Genomic DNA, 25,875 nt, shown 5'->3' with positions numbered 1-25,875 from the left:
GAATGAATGATAACAGAGTAAAAGGTTGCCTAAAAACTAATTTTATAATGCACCCCTCCCAAAATACATCAGACAAGACAGAAATTGAGGAACACAGTGTGGAATGTTAATCAGTCTCTCAAATTGCAAAATCTCCAAAAATTAACACAACCTGACAGTAGTCCAGCTCATCCCATAGGCCTATGGGGTACTTTTTCCGCCAAAGGAGAAGAGTATTGTTCTGACTCATAGCTTCATCAAATATGATGTTCTGCGAAAACATCCTCCACCCATCTTTTTCATTACTTTAACATTCTTCTGACATTGTTTCATAATAATGACATACCTGATTTTACTTTATGTTGTTTGCTTATATGTTATATAATAATATAATAATAACTATTATTGCATTTTATGTGCTATATAGTGTCTATAGTGTCTATACGCCCCCCCCCCCCCCCCCCCTAGCCTTGTAAACTTGTGAGATTCAGGTCTTTGTGTTCTTGTATCTTTGAATTTATAATAAATACCAGATGGTATCATTAATTGACATGTTGGAACGTGTTGCAGTTGTGTAGTTACAAATACTTTTCAAGTATTTTGAGTAGAACACACAGTATAACTAGCACTGTGCAACTTTGACTCAAAAACAGGGCGGGAAATGCAGATGGGACATCCTGCTTTTAGTACAAACACTCGTCACTTCAAAGAGAAAATCAGCTCTCTGTTTGCAAATTGTGAGCTATTCTATATATTTGGGCTTAAAATAACCCCCCGCCCACGACTGTGAATCCCGATTTCGTCTTAATGAATCCTGGCAGAGTTGTAAAAATTGCCCCAATCATGCACCTCAGACGCACGGGAAGGCGTGCCTCAGATTGCACTTAAATTTAAGTCTGTGCAGTGGTGAAGGACACAGTTCGCTATGGATTTACATCTAGCCAGTGCCTTCCAGAGCGCACGCTTTGTTTGGATCTTATCATAATAAGCTGATATTTCCACATCGATGTTTTGCTGATTTGAACCTTTTTTTGGGCGGAATTGTGCCATACTGGAGCATTATCAAGGTACAATAGGCTACAATAACCCATAGCCTACGCGAGGCTCAACCTTTTCTGAATGCTTGTCCTTGCATGACATGAGCAAAACATAAACAGCTGGTGTGTATGTATGTTTAGAAAACGGTTTAATCAACCTATACGCGTGCAATTGGTGTGTGGAGACCAAATGACCATAAGGCGTCCACCTTGCAGTGCGCACAAATTCCTGTGATGTGGATCTGTCACACTTTGTCAAGCTGTTGTACGGCCAAAGCCGGAGGTTTCCCACCTATTGGACACAGTTTTAGGAGTTGAAAGTATTTTTTTTTTATATATAGTTTGTTTCTTGAACGACTCTTTCCATCACTGTATCAATGATGACTGAGAACAATGAGATGGAGAGCGACTCGCAGCTCCAGCGCTCTCCAAGCACCATGTCCATCCAACCGATGACATCCAAGGCAAGTACAATTTTGAACTTTGTTCCGCAAACTCAGTACACTCATCTCTAATTACCTGTCATGCTCGAATCTCTGTAACGAGTTGAAATAAGATACTCAGATTCAAGTGATGAACTTTGCAGAGCAGTTTCCTCCACAGAGGCTTCTGACAGCAAAATGATTGCAGACTCAGTAAGAAGACAGACTCTTTACATTTTTTTCACCTGTAATTTTGCTGTCTTTTATTCCTCTAAAGGGATTATTCCGCCGGTTTATGTAATATTGATGACAACACTTCACAAATGCAGTTGTATTCATCATGACTGCGTCACTAGGTGTAACCTCACACGTAAGGTCTGATGTCACGCTGTCTCCCCCTTTCTGTCTGCCTCTCCAAACGCACTTCCTGCCCGCACACACAAAAACACACACATGGTTACATTTAATGCTTTTTAGAAATGTATTTATTATTGGTAATTATTTGCTTTTTGGTGATTACTGTAGGTCTATCAAATAACCATTTCTCCAATGCTGCAAGACGTCTGTACTGAAATAATTATAAATGGTCATGTTTATTAATACCTGCATTTTGTGCCTAATATGCAGAACTACATTCTTTATAATGTAGGCCTGCCTGAGCCTTACAAAGTGTCCTTATGATTCCATTTAATTTGTTGACATGAATGTATAAACAAAGATTTCAAGGGCTGGCTTCCAAGTGCAGGAGCTGTGAAAGCTTTCTCACTGCCTGCTTTTTAATGGAAGGCTTTTAGGACACTTGATTCATTAGGCCCAAACAAATGATACAACTTTCCCTCAACTGTCTTTATCTGCACCTCATGCCTCCTCACGCCGCCCACTCACAAACACAAACATGCTGTGGACATGTTTGAAGCACAGTGACACAGTCAGATACTTTACCAGCTGATAGCCTTGGTTCTTCATCTAAATATTTGATGTCCTTCGTGAGAAGCATGAAAGAATGCATTGTTGCGAGACATTTTATCACCAATCTCTCCAGTGTGGTCCACCCCAGTTCCCCTCTCCTCACCAGCTGCTACTAAAGGAAATTGGGAAATATTCTGAGCCAAGCAGGACTGTTTGGTATTCACATGATTCATTGGCTGCTCCGGCTTCACCACATCACAATCATTTATACCACAAACTCAGTGGGCTGGCATTCAGTCACCAGCCTGGTTCCTCTTCCCCTACTGCTCTCCCAATCGAGTCAGGCTGCACTCATTGAAGGTTAATTGTAACATCGTTTGAACTTCCTTAAAATACTCAATAGCTCCCTCCGACTGGATGGTCAATGTGATTTTGCAACCATATAGGAGTCTATTAAAGGGAAATTTGGCACATTTCATGTGGATGTCCAGTCAGTGTTGATGGTAAATGCAGTCATTTGAAGCAATAAATTCCTCAGTGCGTGCCATATTGAGCAAGAAAGCTGGGTTTGCCAAGAAGTTCTTCCTGTACAAAGCGGCGTCTTTTGACATGACAGTAACAGTTGGTGGCACGGAAAAATATACAGGCTACAGGCAATCATTTTGGATTTCTCGCTTCCACCTCTCTGCCAGGGTGTGTGCTATAGATGCCACTCAAAAACAAAACTTACTGGTTATCTTTGCTTATATTGGAAACTAGCTCTTATGTTTCCATCATCGAAAAGAAATCTAATCAGACTCATAGCCATGTGTCCATGATGTTTTTAATTTGATAAGTATGACAGGGAGCGAGAGAGGGAGCGACTCTCTGATAACAGATGCTCCTTGAAATTCACCAGCAGAAAATCTCCCACAAAGATGGATATCAGAAATCAGGAACAGAGGAAAACAGTGTCAGAGGATTAAGAGGAAAGGAAGCATGGACTTTCTCCCTGGCTCCCAACAATGTATTGTGGTCTATTGCCAAGGCTGGCAGAAATGTGAGTGGTGGAGCCGATGAGATGCCTGAGCAGCTATCATCAGCCAATAGTGTCCCTTTTTGTTGAGAGCTGTTTGATCTCCCACTGCTGTTGACGCTTTGGGAGCCTTTTCTGTGATGGAAGTGCACAGTTAACCATCTCTTTCTCCAAAATGAGTGCAGTGCACAAGACAGTCTCTGCCCACAGAGAAGACCGAAGACTCTACACAATGCTTTTGGGAGATTGTCTCATCTGTCAGCTTGCCAATTGTGTAATGAGGACATCACAATTCATCCATGTGTCCCCTTCGGATTCTTCACCCAATCATTTTCACTCAATGAGAGCACTTAAGCACACACACACACAGCTAGTTGAGTGATAAAAGGTGACTAGCAATGCCTACAGCGTGAAAATAAGAACTTGGGGCAGCCCCAAAGCTAAATGACAAATCATCGTGACCATACTGTCTGTGGCCAAGTCTAGCTGTTTTGTGAAGGAGCCATTTCACTCTGATACTTCACACTAACACTTGAACACACAGTATGCTTAGTGATGGTAGCTTAATCCGAAGGAAAACAGCTTTAGGTGTTGGTGTTTTTTACTCTTACTGGCATTTTCATTAAATATCCAGGAGAAGATGGTGTAAGCAGACACGGGGGACATATAGAGAAGGGTCCCCAAATTAACGGGAAGTTGATTGATTGAAATTGATTGATTTTCTTTCTGTGAATCATATTGTGAGGATATAATCATATTGGGTTATAGATACATAAAATGCTGCTGTGCAACAATTGTATAAGACCAAGGTAACAATATTGTATATGTAGTATTGATGTTTTTACACATTTGAAGAGTTTTGTCTCATGTACTGTAGAATTGTTCATTGCCACACTGGATTGAATACCACTTATGTACAATACACATCAATATCAGGAAAAAAAACCAAATGTCTATACACCCATGCCAGCAGCTCTGTGAGGGTGTGCTTAGGCATAGTGTTGCTTAGAGCAAAATGTAAACATGCTAATACTCGCAAAATGACAATGCTAAGATGCTGATGTTTAACAGGTACATTGTTTACCATGTTGACTGTCAACTGTTTACTTAATTCAGGTTGCTAATTAGTACTAAGAACAGAAGTGCAGATGAGGCAGATGGGAATCAAATTAAAGTTTGACCTGTTAATGATGCAAGGAAAAGTTAAGGGATGACGTCACACTACTAAATTCTGTGCCAATCTATCTACAGTATTTCACAAGCTAAGGGAAAAGTTTGACCTGCTGGTGATGCTAGAATAATAGCCAGGAGGATCAGCAAATTCAGTAGCATAGTAGATTCATTATCTAAGGACCATGAATACCTGGGCAAGATTTCATGGCAATCCATGTAATCATTTTTGAGATTTTTCATTCTGGACCAAAATGACCGAACAACCAACCTACCGACGGCTATCGCCATCCCTGCAGCCAAATGTTAATTGTTTCATCTGCAGTCGCTCAGTGGTGAATTCTGATGTCTGTGCTGTCATTTCTGAACTACAAGGTTTACCGCTGAGTTAATATTCCAAGATGTCTTTGAAACCAGTCCTTTTCACATCTCATTAACTGCCACTTCACTTTCTCTTCAGATGAAAGGGGGTGACACAGATTTAAGTGATGTGAGCAGGGGAGTAAGTAGAAGAGAGAGACTGAAGTAGGCCAAGGTCTTCATTAATTAACACCTTCACTGCTGTGATGTTTATTGATGTGACACAACAGTGAAAGGTGTGAGCTCTGAGACTAGAAGGCTACAAGTAGCTTAAAAGATCATTGGATGTAAATATTTGCTCATCGCTGACGAGGGAAGAAAAGTACCTTTCAGAGAAATGTATTTATTGATGCTCCTTCAGAAATAGTAGCCCAGCACCGCCATCCCCCCCACCACCCCTGTCCAAGACTGACAGCCATTGTGTTTCGCTTCGGGTTTGAACAGTGATTGCGTTAAAATGGGTGGATGATGAGCTGCCAGAGGAAAGCTACACGGCGGGGCTAGCTGAATGTGTGCAAAGAATTCTACTGCGCTGAGGAAAAAGGTTGTAATCCACACTACTATTTCACACAGTGCGTCCCCCCCATTAAACAATCATAGAGAGAGGGGGAAAGAAGTGTGTATGAGCAAGCGCGTGAGTGACTGCATGTGCTGCGTGTGCACATGCATGTGTGATAGGAATTGTATGACTGAAGCAGCCTGTGATTATGCATTTGCACGCTTTGCTCAGAGATTCAGTGTGTGCTATTTTTGTGGTCTTTGTCTGTGATTTTCGCCATGTTTTGTCACTACAGAATAAAACTACCAGGCTGTCCTTTAACCTTCTTTTAGCTAATAATAAACTGCCCAAAACAGTTGAAGCCACACAGCAAAGGTGTAAATAATTATATCCCTAAATACATCATGTTCCTGGTACTTGAGGAGGAAAATTTCCTATGAAACCACATGTTCCACTGATGACCTAGAACTGGATTGAGCCAGGAAACTGTGTTTTTCACAACACGGTTACACCGCCGTTATCCTTTTTAAGGCAGAAATATCCTCACTTAGAACAAGGTCGGACACTGTGACGTCAACCTTGGCAAAAAAAAAGACAGAAAACGAATTGTGCACACTTTTTTATAGAGTGACTAGCCTTAAAGTTGGGGCACAAAGCTCTAATGTGTGTGAAATTACAGGTTACAGAAAGTCAAATATTGCATTTATAGGTCACCTAAATGCACTTTGTTGAAAGCTTTGACACTTGTCATTTAAAACCAGGGAGTGGGGGTGTATCTCTTCAAAATTTCTGCTGCAGTTCTTCTCTTCTGCTGCTGACAACACAGATGTGATTGACACAGTTCATTAGTGAACACAGACTACACCACTTTTTCACCAAAGTTCAGATTGTTAAAAGAGAGAGTGTATATTTTGACCTTTACAGCCTTTAAACAAAGACACAGCTGGAGTTAATGGATACGTTTTTCCATTTTAAATGTTCTCTACTGGTTGAATAATTTATTATAGTCCACACTAAAGCATATTAGAGCAACATGCTGTATTTATAGTCACATTCCCAGTGGCACCAAGACTTTCTTGTTCAGTCTTGACCTCTGGACAGGCTGGAGCATCCCATATATATCTATAGTGTGGCCCTTGGCCCCATTAAATTCTGATGGAGGGAGGAAGAAATTGAATTATGATTGCTCAAACCTTGCTGTCCCTCTATGGAGCATTGATTTTGCACAGTTAAGTTGGCTGCATGAGAAAATGACTGGGTGTTGGTATATGGATCGAAGATCGAACAATTATGGGCTTTTACAGGTCCACTGAGGCAGCATGTCAAAATGCAGCAGTGTGATTGGTGCTGCTTGAAGAATATTGACTGTGCAGGTGCATGTAAATTGGGACGATGTTATGCATTTTGCATGGCATTGTGAGTCATTTCTGAATTGTATGAATAATTTGTTGAGAGAGAAACATCAGCAAGCTAAGCCATACCCAAATGTGTCTTTTGGGGGACAGCAATTGAAAGGCTTTACTAAGAACTAACTCAGAGGTTAGTAGGGAAATGAAAGAAGACTGATGCCGTTTCCTTTATACTTGAGGCATTGTCATGAAATTGCAGGGAATCAATAATACATAAGGAACTAAATCATCCATCACAAGCAGAGTATCATCTGTGGAGTAGCTTGGGTCACTCTGTCTCATCTTCATCGGCATCTCACCTGTCACAAAAAAATCATGTGACATGATACGCATGAATGGAGACTGTGTGCACTGATGACCCGAATCGAAGGCATTATCACACTGGCTTTGACTCAGAAGTATGACACTCTCAGCTAATGTTCAAGCTAACGGGAATGCTTTTTAGGCTTGCAAACTGACAGATGATTAGATGAGCTGTAATTGAGACATGTGCTCTAGCCAGAGCCGTTATGCCAGCACTCATCTGCTCTGATTGAGAGAGCTCGGCTCATGACTGATGCTGCACAGAAATGGAGCTGTGTCAAGGCATTGTACCATTAACAAACATGACTAAACCATGCATGATAAGACATTTGTCATAAAGAGTTTATAGGTTGTAATGGTTAATTGATTGTTTGTTAATGTTTTATAAATCAGTAAAAAGAACAAGATTTGGATTACACATAATTTTGGCTCAAGCTGTTTTATTCACCTTGATGATTTACTAGACAGTGAGAAACTCTTGAATCTTCATTAATGACATACTAACATTTATAACTACAGGATTTATATATTTTTTGAAAGTGAAATGGTCATGAGATCTATAAACTATCAATGAATGTTGACAAAATAATCTTACCCCCACGGCCATTTGTAGCTTTCTGGAGCTTTCGATTATATCACACAGTCTTCATTAGCAGATGGAGTTTGCCCAATAAATTTTTGGGATGTTCATATTTTTCGGACCACCAGAAGAGCGTGAAAGCGCAAGTTCAAGAACCATAAATATGTGCAAACGTTTTTAAACACACACACACACTAAACAATTTCATCCAGTCCACGTATCCCAAACATCTACATGCACAAGGAGTACTGAAAACATACTGCACATGCCAACAACACATGTTATTGCCATAGGTATGAATCAATGCTGGTAGATTACACTGAGGAACTCTGAGTATTCTACCAGAGAGAAAAAACTGGAAAACAGAGTCAAGGACATGAGTCAGACTGACAACATTTTCTCGCACCCACACCTATTATAGCAATATAATGTAATATATTAGTCTGCCCAAGCTTGTCTTCATCACCATAATCTGATAAAGGGAAATTTATAATGGAGATTTATAGGAAGCATATGGACTGTGCAAACTTGTACTCAGTAACACATGAGTTTTGTTTCTCGTGCTCTACTTCCACTTGTCCCAAACAAACACACACACACACACACAAGCTCAACTAGACAAACTGTTTTCATATCTTATTCCCAGACACGCAGAGCTGTAAACAGCATGTCCCTGTAAAGTGATTATGTTTGGCGCTGAGCAGAGCGAGCGCAGACAGGCTGACAGACAGAGCGTGTGCACACAGAGTGTCTTTGGCCTACTGATTATCTGTCTGCTTGTCTGTCTGTGTTGATCCATTCTTCCCCTGCGACACGACCACGCCCTTGCACTGCTCTCCCTCTGCCGCTGCATGTCAGGGTAACAAATGGCCACCTATCCCCCAGGAAGCTAGTACACAGAGCCGGATGGAAATGTCAGTACACACGCATTTATCTAGCCAATCAATGCTAGATGGCTGAAGAGTGCAGAGCTTAGAGACTGAAGTGAGGTTCATGTCGTCCGTTCAGCTTTTGAAATGCACAATTGTTTGATCAATACAGCTTATTAGATACAAGCACGGCTCATTATTTCAGTGTACATGAGACAGGGTATGGGCATGCAAAAAATATGTTGCATGTTGTAGGCATGTGAGTTTGGACCTGTGAGAAGGGATCCATCGGCCCTGTATGCAAACCTGTGGCAGGATCAATCGGTTCAATGAGCAGACTCCTTCCGACCAAGAGCCATGAAGATAAGGCTGTGTAAACTGTCTTGTTTCGGGTCGTTGTAATTGCCCCCCTGCCACTACTAGCAAGGAAATTCCATTTGCACACAGCAGTCCTCAATGTATGGCCATGGGTGTTCTCAAAGAGAAAAGGCTTATCTTGTTTAACCACAGGCCAAATACACAAGCTGCCCTGTTAAATGTGACTGTGCAAAGGATGTGATTGGTCTCACTGAGGGGAACACACAGAAAGCTTTGCTATTAAAGTGTTGTTTCCTTGTGAGTCACCCTCTTTCCACCATTGTGTACAGATCAGAGCAGAGTGTTGTGTTTATGGGTGCTGGAATATTGCCTGTGCTGCCCTGAGGGTGTGTGTGTTGGACATTTATTATTGCACCCAAATGTGGCACGGCATTTTCCCTTATCTTGTGTTTATTCTCTTGTGTACCCTCTTTTTCTGTGTCTCTGTCAATGTGTGTGTGCAGCTCCAGAGACTAAAACGCTCTCTATCCTTCAAGACCATGATGCGCAGCAAAAGCGTGGAGAACTTTTTCCAAAGGTCCTACAGCGATGCTCGCCTGCCCCCGGATTTCATCACGGACCCACCGCCTCCTTCTCCCCCACTGCTGCCTGGCTCTCCTCTCGTCGGCGACCGCTCACCATCCATTTCACCATCTCTCAGCCCCAACCCCTCCATTTCCTCCCACTCCCCTTCTCTAAGCCTCTCCCCATCACTGCCCACCAAGCCTCCCCGACCTCAGATTACCCACTGTTTCCAGGACCATGTGTTTCGCAAGCCCACCAACTGCCAGCACTGCAAACACATGATAGTGGGTAAGGTGCTCAATCTACTCCCTGGACTCTCTGTGCTTTTTCAAGCCTGAAGTTGCAGTTTTCACAGGATTTCTGAATAGAATAGAAGATATTCTGAAGAGAATCACCTATTGTGCTAAAGACATTTAACATTGTTATGTAGGAACAATGTATTATTACTGCACAACACGTTCTAATGCCCAACTCGCCACATATGGAGGCTTGGTCAAGACCCCTCAATCATCACATTTAAACTCACTGGGTACCACTTTTAGCTTTGTTTTTGTATGCGCAGGGCTCTGCGGTCATGTAAGCAATAACGAATATGCAATATATGGTTAGACTTTCAATATGAAACACGTGGTTAATGTTGTGAACTTTAGGTTACATGGCTTAAGTTAAAAAGAATCTCTGTTAACTATTCATTTCACACGGGAAATGAACACCGGCCTCCTGGGTGTGATTACTTGGATGTGAGAACGGGTTGCACCAAAGCAGGATTTAGGAGATTATAACTCCTTAAAGTAAAAGTTCTGCATTTTGGGAAATATGCTTATTTGCTTTCTGGTAGAGAGTTAGATGAAAAAGCCGACTCTCGTATTTGAAAGTTAAATATAATGCTACAGCCAGCAGGTGGTTAGCGTGAAGGCTGAAAACATGGGGAAACAGCTAGCCTGGCTCTGTTCAACCATAATAAAATCCACCTACCACCAGCACCTCTCACTGGTAGCTCACTAACTGACTGACACTATAACTTGTGTCTTTAATCCATATAAAAACATCAGATTTATGAGGCTAATGTGCTGAACTATTTATTCGCTCTGAGCAGTAACTTAGATTAAACAACCTAGATTAAACAAATGAGATATAATGTGTTAGTGAGTTTAAGGGGTGCTGATAGGTGGATTTTTGTTACAGATGTAAGAATGGTATCAGTCATAGGCCTAACTCTCTGCCAGAAAGTGAATATGCGTATTTTAGAGAATGTCACACTATTCCTTTCTGCAATGCACCACCTCGTTCTATACTCTTCTGCAGTCCAGCCTCTGTCTCCTTGTGAAACTGATGAAGTGGAATCCATTTTTTCCTCTTCAAATGAAAGGCTTTTGTTCATCAAGCCATCCATCTGCTTCATAACTGATCTGTCAGTGTGTTCCCCTTCTACATCAAATCCAGAAATCTAGACTTAACCCCTTAATCGTTAAAAACAATTGACAATCAACAGAGGATTTCTCATTACCTAACACGTGAGGAGAAAACATCTAAATACTCAGAGGCTTTTATCGCCGAAGCTCTTGAAAACAAAGATGAAAAAGTGAGATGGCTCAAATCAATTATGATTGAAATATCTCCAGCCAATTATCAATCTCTCCAGGTTATTTTGGAAGAGGAGCTGTTGATTATGAAGCTGTTAGTGTTGGCTCTGCGAACAGAGTCAGCTTGATAAAACTGTGACAGCTCTTGATTACACTCTACCTGAGCCGAGAGAAACCTGCTCATATGATCTGGAGGCCACTTTGGTATGTTGGCACTTTCTGCCTGTTGCAGATCTGCAGCCTGCTGTGTATTTTTTTTTTTGGCGGCCTCCATGTCTGCGTCCATTACTCTCATTCTCTCATCTCTGTCTCTCACTGCAGGAAACTCCAAACAGGCTCTGAGGTGTAAAACATGCAAGATGGCTGCTCACCTGTGGTGCACCTCTGAACTATCGCAGCAGCTGTGTCATGGAAAGGTGCGAATACACTTTTGATGTTTTCCTGATGTATAACCTTGGTAATTTTTGCTCAGTTTTTATTTGTAATCTGTGAATGTGGTGATCCAGTCTGACTATTCAGCCATGGTGTCTATAACTGTTCTTCCTCTGTTAATTTCAAACAATCTGGAAATAATAAAAAATAAACTTCCAGTTTCTGTTGAACAGTTTCTATCTGAAAAATATAATAATTAGTGGTTGCCTTAAATTTTACTTAAAAAAGAGAAGAATTTTCCTTTCAAGAATTGTCTGACAACCAGCAGGCAGTTAGCTCAGTTTAGCACAAAAACACTGGAAACAGGGAGAAACAGGTAGCCTCTTCCTACTTCCTGGAGTCTTCACTGGTCTTCATTGAACATAACCCCCTTACAAATTTAAGGTGTTACATCTAAAAATTGCAATTAAAATAAGGGATATATATATATATTTAACGACAACTTTTCTCAACTAAAGAGGCGGCCAAATCTTTTTTAAATAGTTAATAAAAATGTGCCACAACAAGTGTTTTTGAGACAGAGAAAATAAACAAGTTTCTCCCCCTCAACCCTCTCTAACCTCTCGTTCCTCAGACTGTCAGTTTTAATAGCCACATTATAAAAACACCAGTAACAATCACCGGACTGCAATCATGATTTGAATAACCTGAGCAGAAACACTGTAACCATGGTAACTTAAACATAAATCTGGACTGCTGTATCACTCAAAATTTTACCTGCATGTTAAAAGAATTAGCTGTTTTGTGGAACCGTTTTAAGTACAGTGTTTACTGGAAGTTTCAGAAGAAGCAAAAATATGTTAAATCACTATTGCTTCATGCAATATATATATATATACATATATATACATATATATGCTATACAAAACCATCTATTGAGTCAACACACAGACACACATACACTGGAACAATCTGAGGGCAAACTCAGTCTTTATTTACCAACCATATGTGCAGTGTTAAAATGCTGACAGAACACAGGTGCATCTGGTAAAGGGCAGATTGTTGTTTTCAGTAGACATGTATTAAGAGGTGTGAAGTGCTGATGTGGCTGAAACATCACTTTCCCTTTGGGTCCAAAAAAACTAGAATATCCATATTTATAACCCAGCGTAATCTTTAGCTTTGTCTAAAATCGCTTAATCGCTAAAAACTCCAATAGTAAGCAGAAAATTGAGATTTCAGACACCTAGGGACCAAATAAAAAAAATTTGCATGTAAATGGTATGAACATTGCAATGTTCATTCCACTCTGGGAATGTTTGGACATGGACATGGACATGTGGACATGGACATGGACATGTTTAATTTGGACACTTGGGGAAGGACAATGGTAGAAGGTGAATATAATGCACAACGCAGCAAATTGGGGGTGATTTCAGACAACACTTTTTTTGCCTATCCTCTTGCAAGGCAGAGGACATTAGCATGCAGCAAGAGGCGAGACCTTCTGAGGGCCACTTGGAAAATCTTAAGAGCACTGTGATCACGATTGGTCACTGCTGCTCAATAGTGTAGCACAAAGACATAGAGAGAGTGGTAGGGGAATGATGAGGGCAGCGACAGGTAAAATAAGGTCAGACCAGACGCTGGGCAACTTTACAGGAACAAAGGTGTCACTTCACTCGACAAAGCGAGTGGTTCATTTGCAAGTCAAGGCAAAAACAAACTGATGTCTCAGCTGAAACACTTACTGTGCTTAATTCAGTGTGAAATTACTAACCTGCAGACACGCAGAACACATGTCCATGCCGTTGTGTAAGCCATGTGCACACAAGTAAGAGGCTAAGTGAATTCATTGCTCATAATTATCAGCAAAGAGAGCTAACATTTTGCTGCAGTCTGTGACTCCATAGCAGACATGAATGCGCTTTCACTGCATTATGTGTAAACTGTGTGCGCGCTTGCATGTCTGTCAGTATGTCTTGATGTGTTTCTGATTCAGTAATTTTCAAATGACTCCATTAATATCCTAAAATTACTACACGGAGCCAGTTTCCCCTCAGCTCAGCTAATAAACAGGAGGTGATGGAAACTGGGGAAAAAACTGCATTCTGCTCTTCTCCATTAGTCTGGAGCGTTCAAGCGAAACTTCAGCTCACCGATGCTCGTCAATGACCAATTGTCTGTCGTCAAAGAGGTGCAACCAAGCCAAGGTGAGCATACCTGAATGTCTGCGTGTGTGTTCATGAGTGAGTGCATGTGTGCATTGTTATGTATGTGTCCCATGTGCTTTTGTTTGGTAGTGTTGCTCTTGTCTAGCCTTCTGGTTTATTTTTGGATTTTTGTGTGCTTGTGCGTGCCATGTACTATAATAAAACCAGAACTGTCCCCATCTCACCTGACAACCGAGCAGCATGAAGTGGAAAAATAGAAAGAGGAAGAACAAATTCAGATTCTCTTGGAGGCTGATGGACGGTCTGCACCCTGAAAGTATGTGAATAAATATTTATAAGTTCTAATGTTTATGTTTTTATATCTCTGTTTATGATTTGTACTGTATCCTTCAACTGATCCAGTGTATTCATTTATGTTCTGGCACTACAGCTTGCATGTTTAAAGCTTGATAAACATCTAAATGCTGCCTATTTTCTGATTAGTCTAAGTCATAACTAGTTGTCTGTATCATCACATCCACCTACTGTATCTTTCATATAAAAAACTACAATAAAAATCAAATTTTTCATTAGTGCTATACAATTATGGAAGCAAACAAGTGACACTTAATTGTCTGTTTGTCAAGTAAACCTGCTGAAGGCTAAAACACAGTTCAAGCACAGATTGTTGTTAGACTCACTCGCCTAAAGGTACCTGAATTTGTTCTTCCTTTCATTATCGTCTCTGAATGCCGTACCTTTAGATAAACATCTGTGTAGGTGATACAGTCCTTCATCTCGCAGACGATATGCCTCCCTGAATCAGGATTAGCGCCTCATGCTGTCACTTTCTTGTACTATCAATGAATCAGGGTGCAATTAACCTACAGCGCTGTCATCACCCCGAGTGCCGCACCATGACGCCTGGGACTCTAGCAGGGCCATCTGAGACTGCAACCTGCCAAATTCACAATCACACATTGCAAAGTGTCCTCATAATTATTGCTAACAAAAGGCTTGGCAAAAATATTCAGCTCTTGTTTATGCACATTAATATTAGATGGCAATTTCAATGATGGATTTACTGGCAGACCGTGTAATTTCCCGTCAACTGCCTTTTGGCAACTCAGATTATTGTCTCATATCAAATCTCATTTATGAGGGTGAAAGTTTAATAAGTGAGAGTTAAGTGCATAACAGTTAATGCTTGCAGTTGCAATTATAATCTGATTACCTACCAACTGAAATTATGTTTTTTAATGTTTTGTTTCTCCGTTTAGACAAGAACCACAGTTGTGTTAGGTTAACGTTAACATTAAAGAAGGATTTAAGGATTTTTCAGGAAATTTTGTTAGCTTTTTCAAAATAGGCTCCAGTCACAAAAGCCTATGGCTGATAAAGGTATTTATGAAGACAGACATGAGGCTATATTGCATATACTGCAGAATTCACCTTTCTGCACTAAAAAGAAAGCTGAAGGTCAGAGACTCTATAAAATTTTTTATTTGTATAGCACGGCTTTCTACTCTTTACTCTTTTCCCCTGCAATCAATTGCTCTCTGCAGAAATACCTCCTTCATTGAAACTGCTGCAATCAATTTAAAGCACAAATGACCTTCATCACCTCTAAATACTTGTTGCACTAAAGACATGCTATCTGACAAGATTGTGGAGGCACTGACTTCAGAATGAAACTGTAAATAATTACGATGTCATCCTGCACCTATACACACACACACACACACACACACACAGCACACAGTACATCTGGCTCTGCATCTGTCAGTCATTCAACTTCAGAAATACTCTGATTAGGACCAAGCACTGCCATCTACGTGAAATGTAGCACTGAGGGCTTTCTGAGGATTTCCATATTCCAAATCTCATCTCTTATTCCCTCTCTTCTCAACTATAACTCCAGATATATTACGGCTATTAAAACTAAGACACATTTCTTGCCAATAAGTAAATGTAAAAATAAATGAAAGCATGTCAATTTATTGGAATGTCTTGATGTCTCCTTAACTTTTGGCTGCTGTCTTCTCTCAGATCTAAAGTGGGTCACTTTGGTCCAGGACTGACTGTGTTACTACAGTTATATTTAGAACCTCTAGTTCCTCCATATTGGCACAGTAATAATGATGTGCAGTGTAATCTCAGTGTGTAGTCCACTGTGTGTGTGGAGCTGTGTCTTTGCGTGCGCTTGTAAATAAAGTGTGTGCATGCATGCATTTTATGTGTGGTTTCAGAGGCTGCGCGGATGCGTGTTGACCCCGTGTATGCTGCCTTGCGCTACGGGACGTCCTTGGCACAGATGAACCGCTCCAGTTTTGGCAGTTTGTCAGAGTCGCCAACACGCAGCCTGGTATGACATAATCAACCTGTGGTCAGGGGTAGAGGACATTTTGGATACTGCATGATAAAGACCTACGGAAAGTTTTTACAATATTGGTCCATTGGTAAACTTACTGCTGAAGCTACAAATCACTGCACTGCAGTCTCCATAAAGACATGCTCCCTAGTCCACAGGTCTGCCATATTTTGTAAGCATTTTACAAATGATCTGCAAATATATTGGAGGTGGCTTGAAAACAATAAAAAATATAATGTATTAAGCTTTGAAAGAGTAGTTTGACATTTTAGTGAATACAGGTATACACTTTCTAGTGGAGAGTGAGATGGGATGAATGATCTTATGTCTGTACAGTGAAATGAAGCTACAGCCAAGAGAAGGTTAGCTTAGCTTAGCACAAAGACTGGAAACAGCTAGACTGGCTCTGTCAAAAAGCAACAAAAAACACTTACCAGCACTTCTCAAGCTCACTAATTAACATTTTGTATCTTGTGTGTTTAATCTGTACAGAAAGTCTAAGAAAAAAAGTATTTTGGCTTTCCAGTCTTTGTGCTAAGCTAAGCTAAATGGCTGCTAGCTTAATATTATAGAGTGATGTGAAACTCTTGATCCCATAATGTCAAACTTTTTAAAGCTTTTGAAAAGTTTCTTCTCTTTTGAGGTCATGCTAGTCTCCTACTTACAGTAAATCCAACTTGGCATATGGTGAAGTGTTATAATTGAGCACCAGGGTATCATCTATGAGGAGCATAATGGATGACACTGGTCTCTGTGTTTTTCTCATTAAATGTGTTTTTGAACCAGTGCCCCCACCCCCCATATGCTGGTGCTAATATTTTTTATTATTTTCCTCTTTGATAAGGGGGAGGGAGCTGAGGAGTGTCAGCAGAGACAGTGCAGCATGGAGGAAGAGATAACTCAGGAAACAGGGGGTAAACACTGTCTCCATGTATGTGGATAGGCTGTATATGTGCTGTATATGTATGGCTATGCATATGTTGTGTTTACCTGTGCATGTCTGTCTGTGTATGTGTGTGTGCGGGAGAGAGAGAGTTTAACTGGATTGGATTTATTGGATACAGTATGTGTGGTTGCGTACTTGTCTGGCACCATCTAAAAAAAATTCTCACCATCTCTAGATGACCCTGTCCCCGACACCGAGATCGAGAAGGAGGAAGACGAGAGCATCAGCCAAGCTCAGACTCCTGCTGAGGACAGCAGTGTGAAGGTACCTCTCTTTTAAATCCCCCTGTGCAGACTGTCACTTCTTATTGTTTTCTACCTTGAGTGTGTATTTCTGTCTCACTCCCTCCCCTCTCTGTGTCTCCCTGCGTCCAGGTGCCCAAGCGCATTGAAGTTCACTCCATCCATACTTATGTAGCACTCTACAAGTTTCTGCCTCAGGAGCAGAATGACCTGGAACTACAGTGAGTAAAAGCCAAACGAGAAACAAGAAAAGGCATTTTTACAACCATGTGTGTGCAAGTGGGCTTGTCTGGTATTGTGTTTTCGCTATTGTGTGTGTGAGTGCATTTGCTTTGTGTGTGTGTGTGTTTTGTTCCTCCCTGTGTTTTGGCCCGCCTGTCGTTCCTGCAGGATGAAAATGTCCCCACCATCTGCAGAGGACGGTGCCGGGGCGCCCTTAAGGACAGCTAATTATAAACTTGGAGCCCATTACTGTCCTCTTGTAGAGCTGGCGAATGAGCTGTATTCCCAGCAGGGGAGAGGATGAAGACACCGAACAACTGAGAGATGAAAGGGCGGACAGACATGAGGGGAGACTGCATAGAGCTGAAGATTATCATAGGCAGAGAGAGAGGAAGGGAGAAACAGGGGGAGAAAGCAAATATAGAAGTTAAAGCTCTATAAGATGAAGGAGGACGAGGAAAGAGAGGAAAGGAAGAACAGTAGTGAAATGAGGGAAAGTTGTGCATGTGCGCGTGCGTGCGTGTGTGCGTGCGTGCGTGCATGCGTGTGTGGATGGATAATGGACAGCTTTCACAAAGGTAGAAGATCCATGAGACTGTTAGCAGCCATCTGTGCTGTGACTGTGTGTGTGTGTGTGTGTGTGTGTGTGTGTGACTGCACAGCATTATACTTTATGTGAAAGCATTTTGTGCTTCTGTCACGGTTTTGGGCAGAAGTCAAGAACGGACAAAAGTTTGTGCTGATAAGGAGTATCCTTAAAGGTAATATTTATTTGAAAAAAGTAAAACATGTAAATTGTTATGTCCCACATGTTACAGCACTTAAGTTGTTAATTCAAAAGCTCTGCACACCCACACATGTTTTCTGGCAGATTAAATGGAGCTATGCTACTAACTAAGGTCACCAAATCTACATTGCTATGTCCGAAATCAGACTTTGCTCTGCAGTGCACTAAATGTACCCTCTGCCATTATATTTGAGTGTCAGAATTTGTGGTGTGAAATGTAGGCACTCTATAGGGCCCTGAAAATGCAATGTCATGAAAAGCAGTGCCCATAAAGATGTACACTGCTTTCTGCTAACTATCTCACACTGCAATGTTTCACATTTTATAGATGTCAGTCAGGCAACACTCCACCTGACTAATGATTTTATATATTATAGCTAATGATAATTTATAAGAGTCTTGAATCACAGTTTATTGCTCACTGTAGAGTAAATTAGTGAGAGTGTTTATTATATATGGAGTAGTGAGTGAATGAGGGAGTGGTTTTAGGAAAACAGCCCTTGTGTGAGTGATAAAGGTATAAGTTGCCCTACCCCAACAGGGGCCGCAACACTAATAAGAGAGTGAGGAAGCCTATTGGCGTGTACGTGTATGATGTCAACAACATCGGCAACTCGTGTACCAACATTTTCTCAGACTTTTTGATTTGTTGTTCCAACTTCAGGGGGCGATAAAGTGAATTTCGATTGACATGAATTCACAGTATACGCTACCACAGTCCTGATAGGCCCAATCAGGCAAAATAAGTGAAAACACCTGGTTGTGTGGTGGTGTGGGTATAGAATACAAGACCTTTTCATACCAGACATTTTGGCGTGTCATAACAGGAAAAGCTAATTGATAATATCAATGACTGCACTCCATTTAGGTGACCTACTTCCAGGGTCCTGGTATAGTGCATGCCTGCTTACTGTCATGGCTTACTGGGACGCTCGATGGAACTGAGCCATCGTTTCACCTCTGCTTTTCCTGCTGCTAAAATGTCTGCCATGAAAAAGGTCTATGTGGGGCTTTTAAATGTGTTAGCCTCTCAAAAGTAGTGGTTTAATACTTTCTGCTCTGTTGACGAGCAGTTTTCATTTTCCCTCAAATAAAACACACAAAATTCAAAACCCTCACACTGTCCCATCTGTTTCTGGCTGTGGGTAGACATAAATAGAAAATACTGATGCTACATTTGATGTGTCAAAATGTGAAGATAGTGACATTATAAATAAGTAAATTGCAACATGTTGTTAAGCTCCACCATCCATTATAAATGTGTATTTTTTTGACACTGAGCAAAGCTGCTGTTCCCATGGACATCAATAACACCACCCTTCAGCATTTACCTTCAAACTGTATGCAGAGACCTAAAAGAAAGGCATCAAGAGTTTGTCTAGGGCTTAAGCAGCTGTGCTCCTGAGAGAAACCTCAGTGAGCAGAATAATTGTTTCATATTTAATAAATGGCCAGTATCAGTTGAGATATATGGGTCTCACCCTAGTTGGCAACTTTATGTAACTGTGTGCAAACTTATGCGTGCGTGTATGTGTTTGTGAGCGATGATCATATAGGGCAGCAGTGAGTGCAGACACCCAAGAGAGGCAACGTACAGAAGTGCAATTGGGACAGCAGTTTCTCCCTGTGTATCTAGGACAGTGGGTACACTGTGTATGAGTGTGTGTGTGCATAGAAAAGTCTCATCAAAAACTGGTAACATCATTAGCATGCAGGCCAGATTGGCTGCAGATCACGTCCACCACCACCACCACTGCAGAAGGCACTACAGTCGTATTTCATGTAGAGCTTATGACTTTGGTGTCAGCTGCTCTGTCACCTCTGCAGAGGGACACAAAGACTCCTCCACATTTAAAGCGCCACATCTTTGTAACCATGGGTGCAACAGCTTTCTGTGGGAGTTTGATGTTATCTTTTGTGCTTGCACTCAACTCTCTTTTTCCCTCTTCTTGCTCGCCGCTCCCACTCTCTCACCCCCTTCATCTGCCGATCATGTATCCCACTCTCGTCTCGCCGTCCCCTTTTCCTCTCCACCTCAATCAACTCCCCTTTCATCTTCTCTCTTGTCTTATCCCCTCTAGTCCTGGTGATCGGGTACAGGTTACTGACGACTCTAATGAAGAGTGGTGGAAGGTGGGTAATTAATCATTTGCAAATGTGTGTGTGTGTGTGTGTGTGTGTGTGTGTGTGTGTGCGTTTGTTGATGCGTACCTGTGTGCATAATTTCAGTGTAGAGAAATTTGTGTGCGTGCATTTATGCGTGTGTGCATGTGTTAACTCAAGTTTTTAAATAAACCCTTTAATGCATAACACCTGCTACATATTTGCCCATCATAAACATGCACACAGCCACAGACAGAAATAGAACATAATTTCCTCTTCCTGAAAATTACCAAGGGTTTATCATAATGAACTTGACTACTGTTGCAACCTCAAAGAGCTCTTTATTGAGTCTGTAATGAGCTTCACTCACTCCCAATGGATATAAATGTGCAGCTGTTGCATGTGTGTGTGTTTCAGTAACAGAAAAAAGGAAAATGCACCCAGACTTAACTGAAGTGCAGTGTCTGTTTATCTTCCGTTCATCAGCGGATAGAAGATAAACAGTATTTACTAGGACTTATGTAGCCTAAAGTGAATTATATAGTAAACACCGAAAATCAACACTGCAGCTCAGAGGAACCTTTAAATTATACATAATTTGTGAATCATCTGTTCATTACTAATGTATAGCTTGTGAATGACTTCAATAAACACATCAACACCTGAGGCAGAGGGTGATTAACAGTGAAAGGATACTACATGGCGAGGTTCAATCAACATCATCTGTCTTCACCAGCACACAAGGGGCCATAATCTGCTGTTACTATTTTTCTTTAAATGCATGGAAAACAAATCTGATTTTGAGGTGAATCCCCTTCTTGTTTGCAGTTCAAATCAAGTATTACCCTAATTTGTGTAATTAGAGTGTTCTGTCTTCTAAAGTTGTTTCTACATTTGCCTCAGCAGCCACAATGACTGTCACTGCAAAGACAGAAATGTGAGAAAGTGGTTCTTGCTGTCTGTCTCACTTTGTTTTTAATTTACCATTACTATTCAGAATAGAGAAATGTATGGCAACAAAAAAGCCTCTTTCCTGTGTCTTAACACAGGATTACAACGCTGAAACATATCAATAAGTTCAGAAAAGTTCAGCCAGGCTGGACTTCTGTGTCAGTCAAAACACCCATGAGACTAAATGACCTGTGTTTACATTTATTCATTCTTTTATCCAAAGCTACTTACAATTGCTATATGTCAGAGGTCACACGCCTCTGGAGCAACTAGGGGTTAAGGGTCTCGCTCAGGGACATTGGTGGATGTGACACAGTGGGGAATTAAACCCAGGTCTCTCACACCAAAGGCAAGTTATCCACTGCTCCACCACCACCTGAAGGTGATATTATATTGCAGTATATAATAGCCGTCATGACATCCAGATGCATTATCAAATGTTGACTGATTGTACTGTTCTCCTGTGTTTTTCAGGGCAAGAGTGGTGACAGAGTCGGCTTCTTCCCTGCCAACTTTGTGCAGAGGGTCCGGCCAGGAGAGAGAGTGTGGCGGGTCGTCCAGGGCCTTCCTGGCAACCGAGAGAGAGGGCACATGGCCGTGAGAGAATCCCAGGTACACCAAAATGATCTTGACTTTATATTTTTGTCTTATTTTTTTTCCTACTCTGATTTATACTTATCCTCTTTAAAGAACTGCACTGAAATGTTGGGGCATTGAATCATTTGTTACAGTGGGCTGGAGTCAGTCCCAGGGTACATCCTGGGCAGGGTGTGGCAGAAATGATCTGTGTCTCTTGTGTCACCACTATAATGCTCATCTTATCCAGTTTTTACAATCTTTCAGCAAGACTTTACATTGATTGATGAGAATATATTAATTTTAAAAAAAATGTATACATGATTTACTGAATGTTGTCACACACCCAAATTTGTGGTAGAAGCTGTGGATTGACACCACAGTTTACATAAACATTTTCTTGTTATTACAAAATGAAAACAAAAATGCTGATTATGCTGAGTTAAAATAAGGGGATGTTATAAAATAGTATTTTTACATCATATAGTAGAGTACATTTTTAAATGTTTGCCCAGATTTTGTATTACTGGATTGTTTTTGTAAAAATAATCTTGAGCTTTTTTTAATATTCAGAATTAATTCTGATAAATTGACCTATGTTAAGCATAAATTATATTGAATAACTGTAGGAAACTGGCAGAGTTTTCATTCGTTCTGTTGGCATGTTCATTCACATGCACATGTTAAGAGAAAGATTATGATACATCATTTTCTGCCAAAATACCTGTGAAATATCATTTTTCACAGGTAAATCTGGTCCTTTATTCCTGCATCTGTTACTTTGCAGAAAATAGAGCAACTCAGTTTCTGTCCCCTCCTTTTAGATCTGTGTGGGGAAGCTAGAAGATGGCGAAATGTTTCTCAAGCTGAGCAGTGGGAAGAAGAGAGGGCTGGTCCCAGCTGACTCCATAGAGGAGATCTGAGCCTTTGTGCTCTCATCACTATCCTTACACTTCTACTTCCCTGGGATGCACCCATCCTCAAACTATCAGCATCGCCCCTCCCCCACCCTTCCCTCGCCACAAAGACAGCCGCAGCCTCACCAACCAGTCCTGGCTGACTACAACCAAACAGATAAGCTGAATGAAAAACGCACACTTCTGCAAAGAGCTGGAACCACAGCCTCTGATGAACACATGGTTTCCACTTGATTTGGCTTTCTGTCTTTAGTAGAGTCTTTAATGGGGTGTACAGTTATGCAGTGGTCCTGCTCTTAGAAAGGAACTGTTTCTCAGCAGTCTAGTGTTGCTGTAGGTTCATCTTTTGAATACAAAAATCAATGCTTAGTTAGACAAAGGGTGCACAAGAATGCAAAAATGCTTTAAATATGCTTGCTGGATGCCGGTTCACTTTTTTTTCCTTATCAAAAAGACGTCTACCAACATGTGGGAGGAGGCTGAGTCCTGTCATAGGAACATGATGCTTCTGTCAGTGTCCTTTTCTTGTATCTACCCACTCTGTATGTCTCATCCCTATCTGCTCGTGTCAGAGTCTCTGGCCTGGGGACTGATATCAGCTTCATGTAGACTGGTACACAACATGAGGCACTCACCAAGGACAACCACTGCCAGCCAGAGAAAGCTACTGCCATTCAGACAGACTGGAGAATCAGATGAAAGGAGTACACACAATCCCAAAATCCACTCTTAGGTTGGCACTCGCCAACTTCAGAGTGCAGAAATAAGAAGATTTTCAAAGGAGGATTGGGGGGTCTGAGGATCTGTTCACAGAAACCTCAAAAACTTTTTCCCCTTACTTTTTCTGTATAAAATGACAGTGAAAATATGATACAAAAAGTGTGTCAGCATATTTTAATTTTTGATAAGAGAGCATAAATCAATCATGGTGGACCCCATAGAAAGATCTACTCAACAAATTTTATGAAACAAACTTTCCCTTTTCAGAAATCTACAAGACCAGAACGTATTGCCTTTTCTTTTTGGTTAATGGCATATCCATACAGGAATAAATGTTGGTGTAATATATGTTGTTGATGACTAAGAAACAGCAGTGATTGTCTAGGGTCTAGATTTTTTGTCCCACTGTTCTAAGCAAAGATGATAAAGGAGAAATGAAAAAGAGGGGAGATGAAAGTTGCGAGTCACTCTGGGAAAACTGGAATGGTGGTCCTCTTTCGTTTGGCTGGCTGTTGTGAGCAAGAGCAAGAAAAATGTGTCAACATCTTCCAAGTGTAGTAGTTACAAGTGGCGAGAGCTGTTCTCCTGTTTTCACATAAAGGAGCTTGGCAGGCACAAAAGGGTAGCTCTCTGCATAGGCCAGCTGAAGAGCCGCAGCGGGTATTGCAAGTGTTGTACAGCATTTTAACATGTCTTCACTAGTGCTGAAACAGTGGGAAATAAACCGCGGCCAGTCTGACAGAAAAACAACAACACAATGGGGATCTTTCTGACCATGACAAGGAGTCCAAGTCTCACTGACAGCTTGGAGTAGGGCACAGGAAAATAGAGGGAGGAGGAGGTGCAGTGAGAGATAAGTCGGTGTTAAACCGTTATGAGTCAGTGTGTGCATGCAGGTAGTGTTGTATCCATGGGTGCATGACTTATCATTGATCAAATGTCAGCCTGTCAGCTTCATCTTCCACTCCCCACTTGGCCTCTCTTGTCCTTTCGTTATTGAAGTGACTGGTGAGTTATGAAGGCAAAAAAATTGAAGGCATTTTTATTTCTCCTTTGTAGGTACACTTTTGATGGTTAAGCCTTTCATTGATTAATTTATCGATTACTTATTTAACAAATTTGATGCATTTCTATAGAAGAACACCTTGTTCCAGAGTGAGGGGGGGGACGCACACTTCACTAGTGAAAGATCACGAACATGAACAAAATGTAGGCTTTAAGCACAGAATGCAAAAGTAGAATGATGGCACTGAAAATTATGAAATAATTTAACTCATATGTCTTCTTTCAGATCACAGAGCTCTAGCTAATATTATCCTTCTTTACTTCTCTACATTTAAATATATGTGAAAGTTTTTAGAGACTGTGAGAAAAAAGCTTCTTAATGAGAATAGCACTTTATTTTGTGTCATTTTAATAAGTTGTCCTTTTGTTGAGGTATCTCCTTCATCGTGATATCTGTCATATTGAACAATACTTTACCTGCAACTTCAGCATGGAGTTCTTCGGGCTGATGGCTTGTCTTCATGCGTCAGACATTTATAAAGTCAAAAAATATCAGAGATGGAAAAATACAGAAAATTACACATTAGCAACCATCCTGGAAGAAAATGGTGTCAGAGCAGAACTGGATGATTTTACCCATGTAAACACTTTGTTATCTTGCATTGTGTCTAGTTTTATGTAGCATCACATGTTCACACCTTTGAGGATTCAAAATATTAAGTATGTGTTTGGATGTATCCAGTCCAGAGTCATTGGTTGGCCACATACCTCAATAAAAAGATCTTTACAAAACAGTCTCTGCCCTTTTCATGCATGCTGTCTGTCACGCGATTTGAACACTGGCACAATGAGCTCATGCATGTGTGAATGTTGTTGATCATGTAGGCCTGTATGACAGAAGCACACAGCTTTTGGTGTTTTTCTATATTTGTAATCCTATTCACTGCTTATTTAGCACCAAGATAGCAGGGAGCTCCAAAATAAGGCCGCTTTAATGGCAAATTTCAGTGGCGTTCATGCATAATATGCATGCTCCGTTCAGAAACACACACCGCTGTGCACAGAGGAAGGCCAAAATGATGGTCAAAACTCAGCCGCAATATAAATATCACATAATGGCACTGCTGGAGGGCGAGTAATTCAGACCTTTTTATTTAATCTCACACAGCTAAACCAGAGAAAGAGTACAACAGTCAAATCAAGGAAACCGACACTGACTGGTTTACTTATTTGGTCTTATTCACTCACTCACTCAACGTTGATTTTGTTAGTTAGAGCAATCTTGGTGTTAACTAAACACTTCTTTCAATTCTCAAGAGTGCGTGTTATGTAGTGTAGTTTCCCTTGAGGTCAAAATTATTTGTATTTACACTAGAATTTTTGAAAGCATACATACACCTGTTCATTCTCCAGTTTCTATGATGACTTGCTTATGTGCAGAGGTGTACATCAAACAAACTAAAAGATCTCAAAAACAATCATCTCAATCAAGA

General features: G+C 40.9%; 1 protein-coding gene across 1 annotated transcript; it reads left to right on the top strand.

Moving 5' to 3' along the window:
* Window positions 1–912: 912 nt before the first annotated feature.
* LOC119892536 (SH3 and cysteine-rich domain-containing protein 2-like) lies at window positions 913–25,310 on the top strand. The gene is made up of 11 exons (XM_038704805.1): window positions 913–1,480; window positions 9,374–9,722; window positions 11,339–11,433; window positions 13,518–13,602; window positions 15,792–15,907; window positions 16,758–16,827; window positions 17,035–17,123; window positions 17,234–17,322; window positions 20,192–20,243; window positions 21,639–21,776; window positions 22,565–25,310. Exons 1-11 carry the CDS (start codon window positions 1,394–1,396, stop codon window positions 22,661–22,663), a joined length of 1,269 nt encoding a protein of 422 aa, XP_038560733.1. The 5' UTR covers window positions 913–1,393; the 3' UTR covers window positions 22,664–25,310.
* Window positions 25,311–25,875: the final 565 nt, after the last annotated feature.

The sequence above is a fragment of the Micropterus salmoides genome, unplaced genomic scaffold, assembly GCF_014851395.1.
Source record: "Micropterus salmoides isolate LMB-PRFRI ecotype aquatic unplaced genomic scaffold, ASM1485139v1 Ms_hic_scaffold_10, whole genome shotgun sequence".
Lineage (NCBI taxonomy): Eukaryota > Metazoa > Chordata > Actinopteri > Centrarchiformes > Centrarchidae > Micropterus > Micropterus salmoides.
This window is presented reverse-complemented; position numbering and strand designations above follow the sequence as displayed.

What these genes read in the sequence shown, in the direction of transcription:
- LOC119892536 (XM_038704805.1), top strand. Translation starts at nt 1,394, where the DNA reads ATGATGACTGAGAACAATGAGATGGAGAGCGACTCGCAGCTCCAGCGC. An exon ending in TCCAACCGATGACATCCAAG is followed by an intron (nt 1,481 to 9,373) that starts GCAAGTACAATT and finishes GTGTGTGTGCAG; the next exon opens with CTCCAGAGACTAAAACGCTC. An exon ending in TGGCCGTGAGAGAATCCCAG is followed by an intron (nt 21,777 to 22,564) that starts GTACACCAAAAT and finishes CCCTCCTTTTAG; the next exon opens with ATCTGTGTGGGGAAGCTAGA.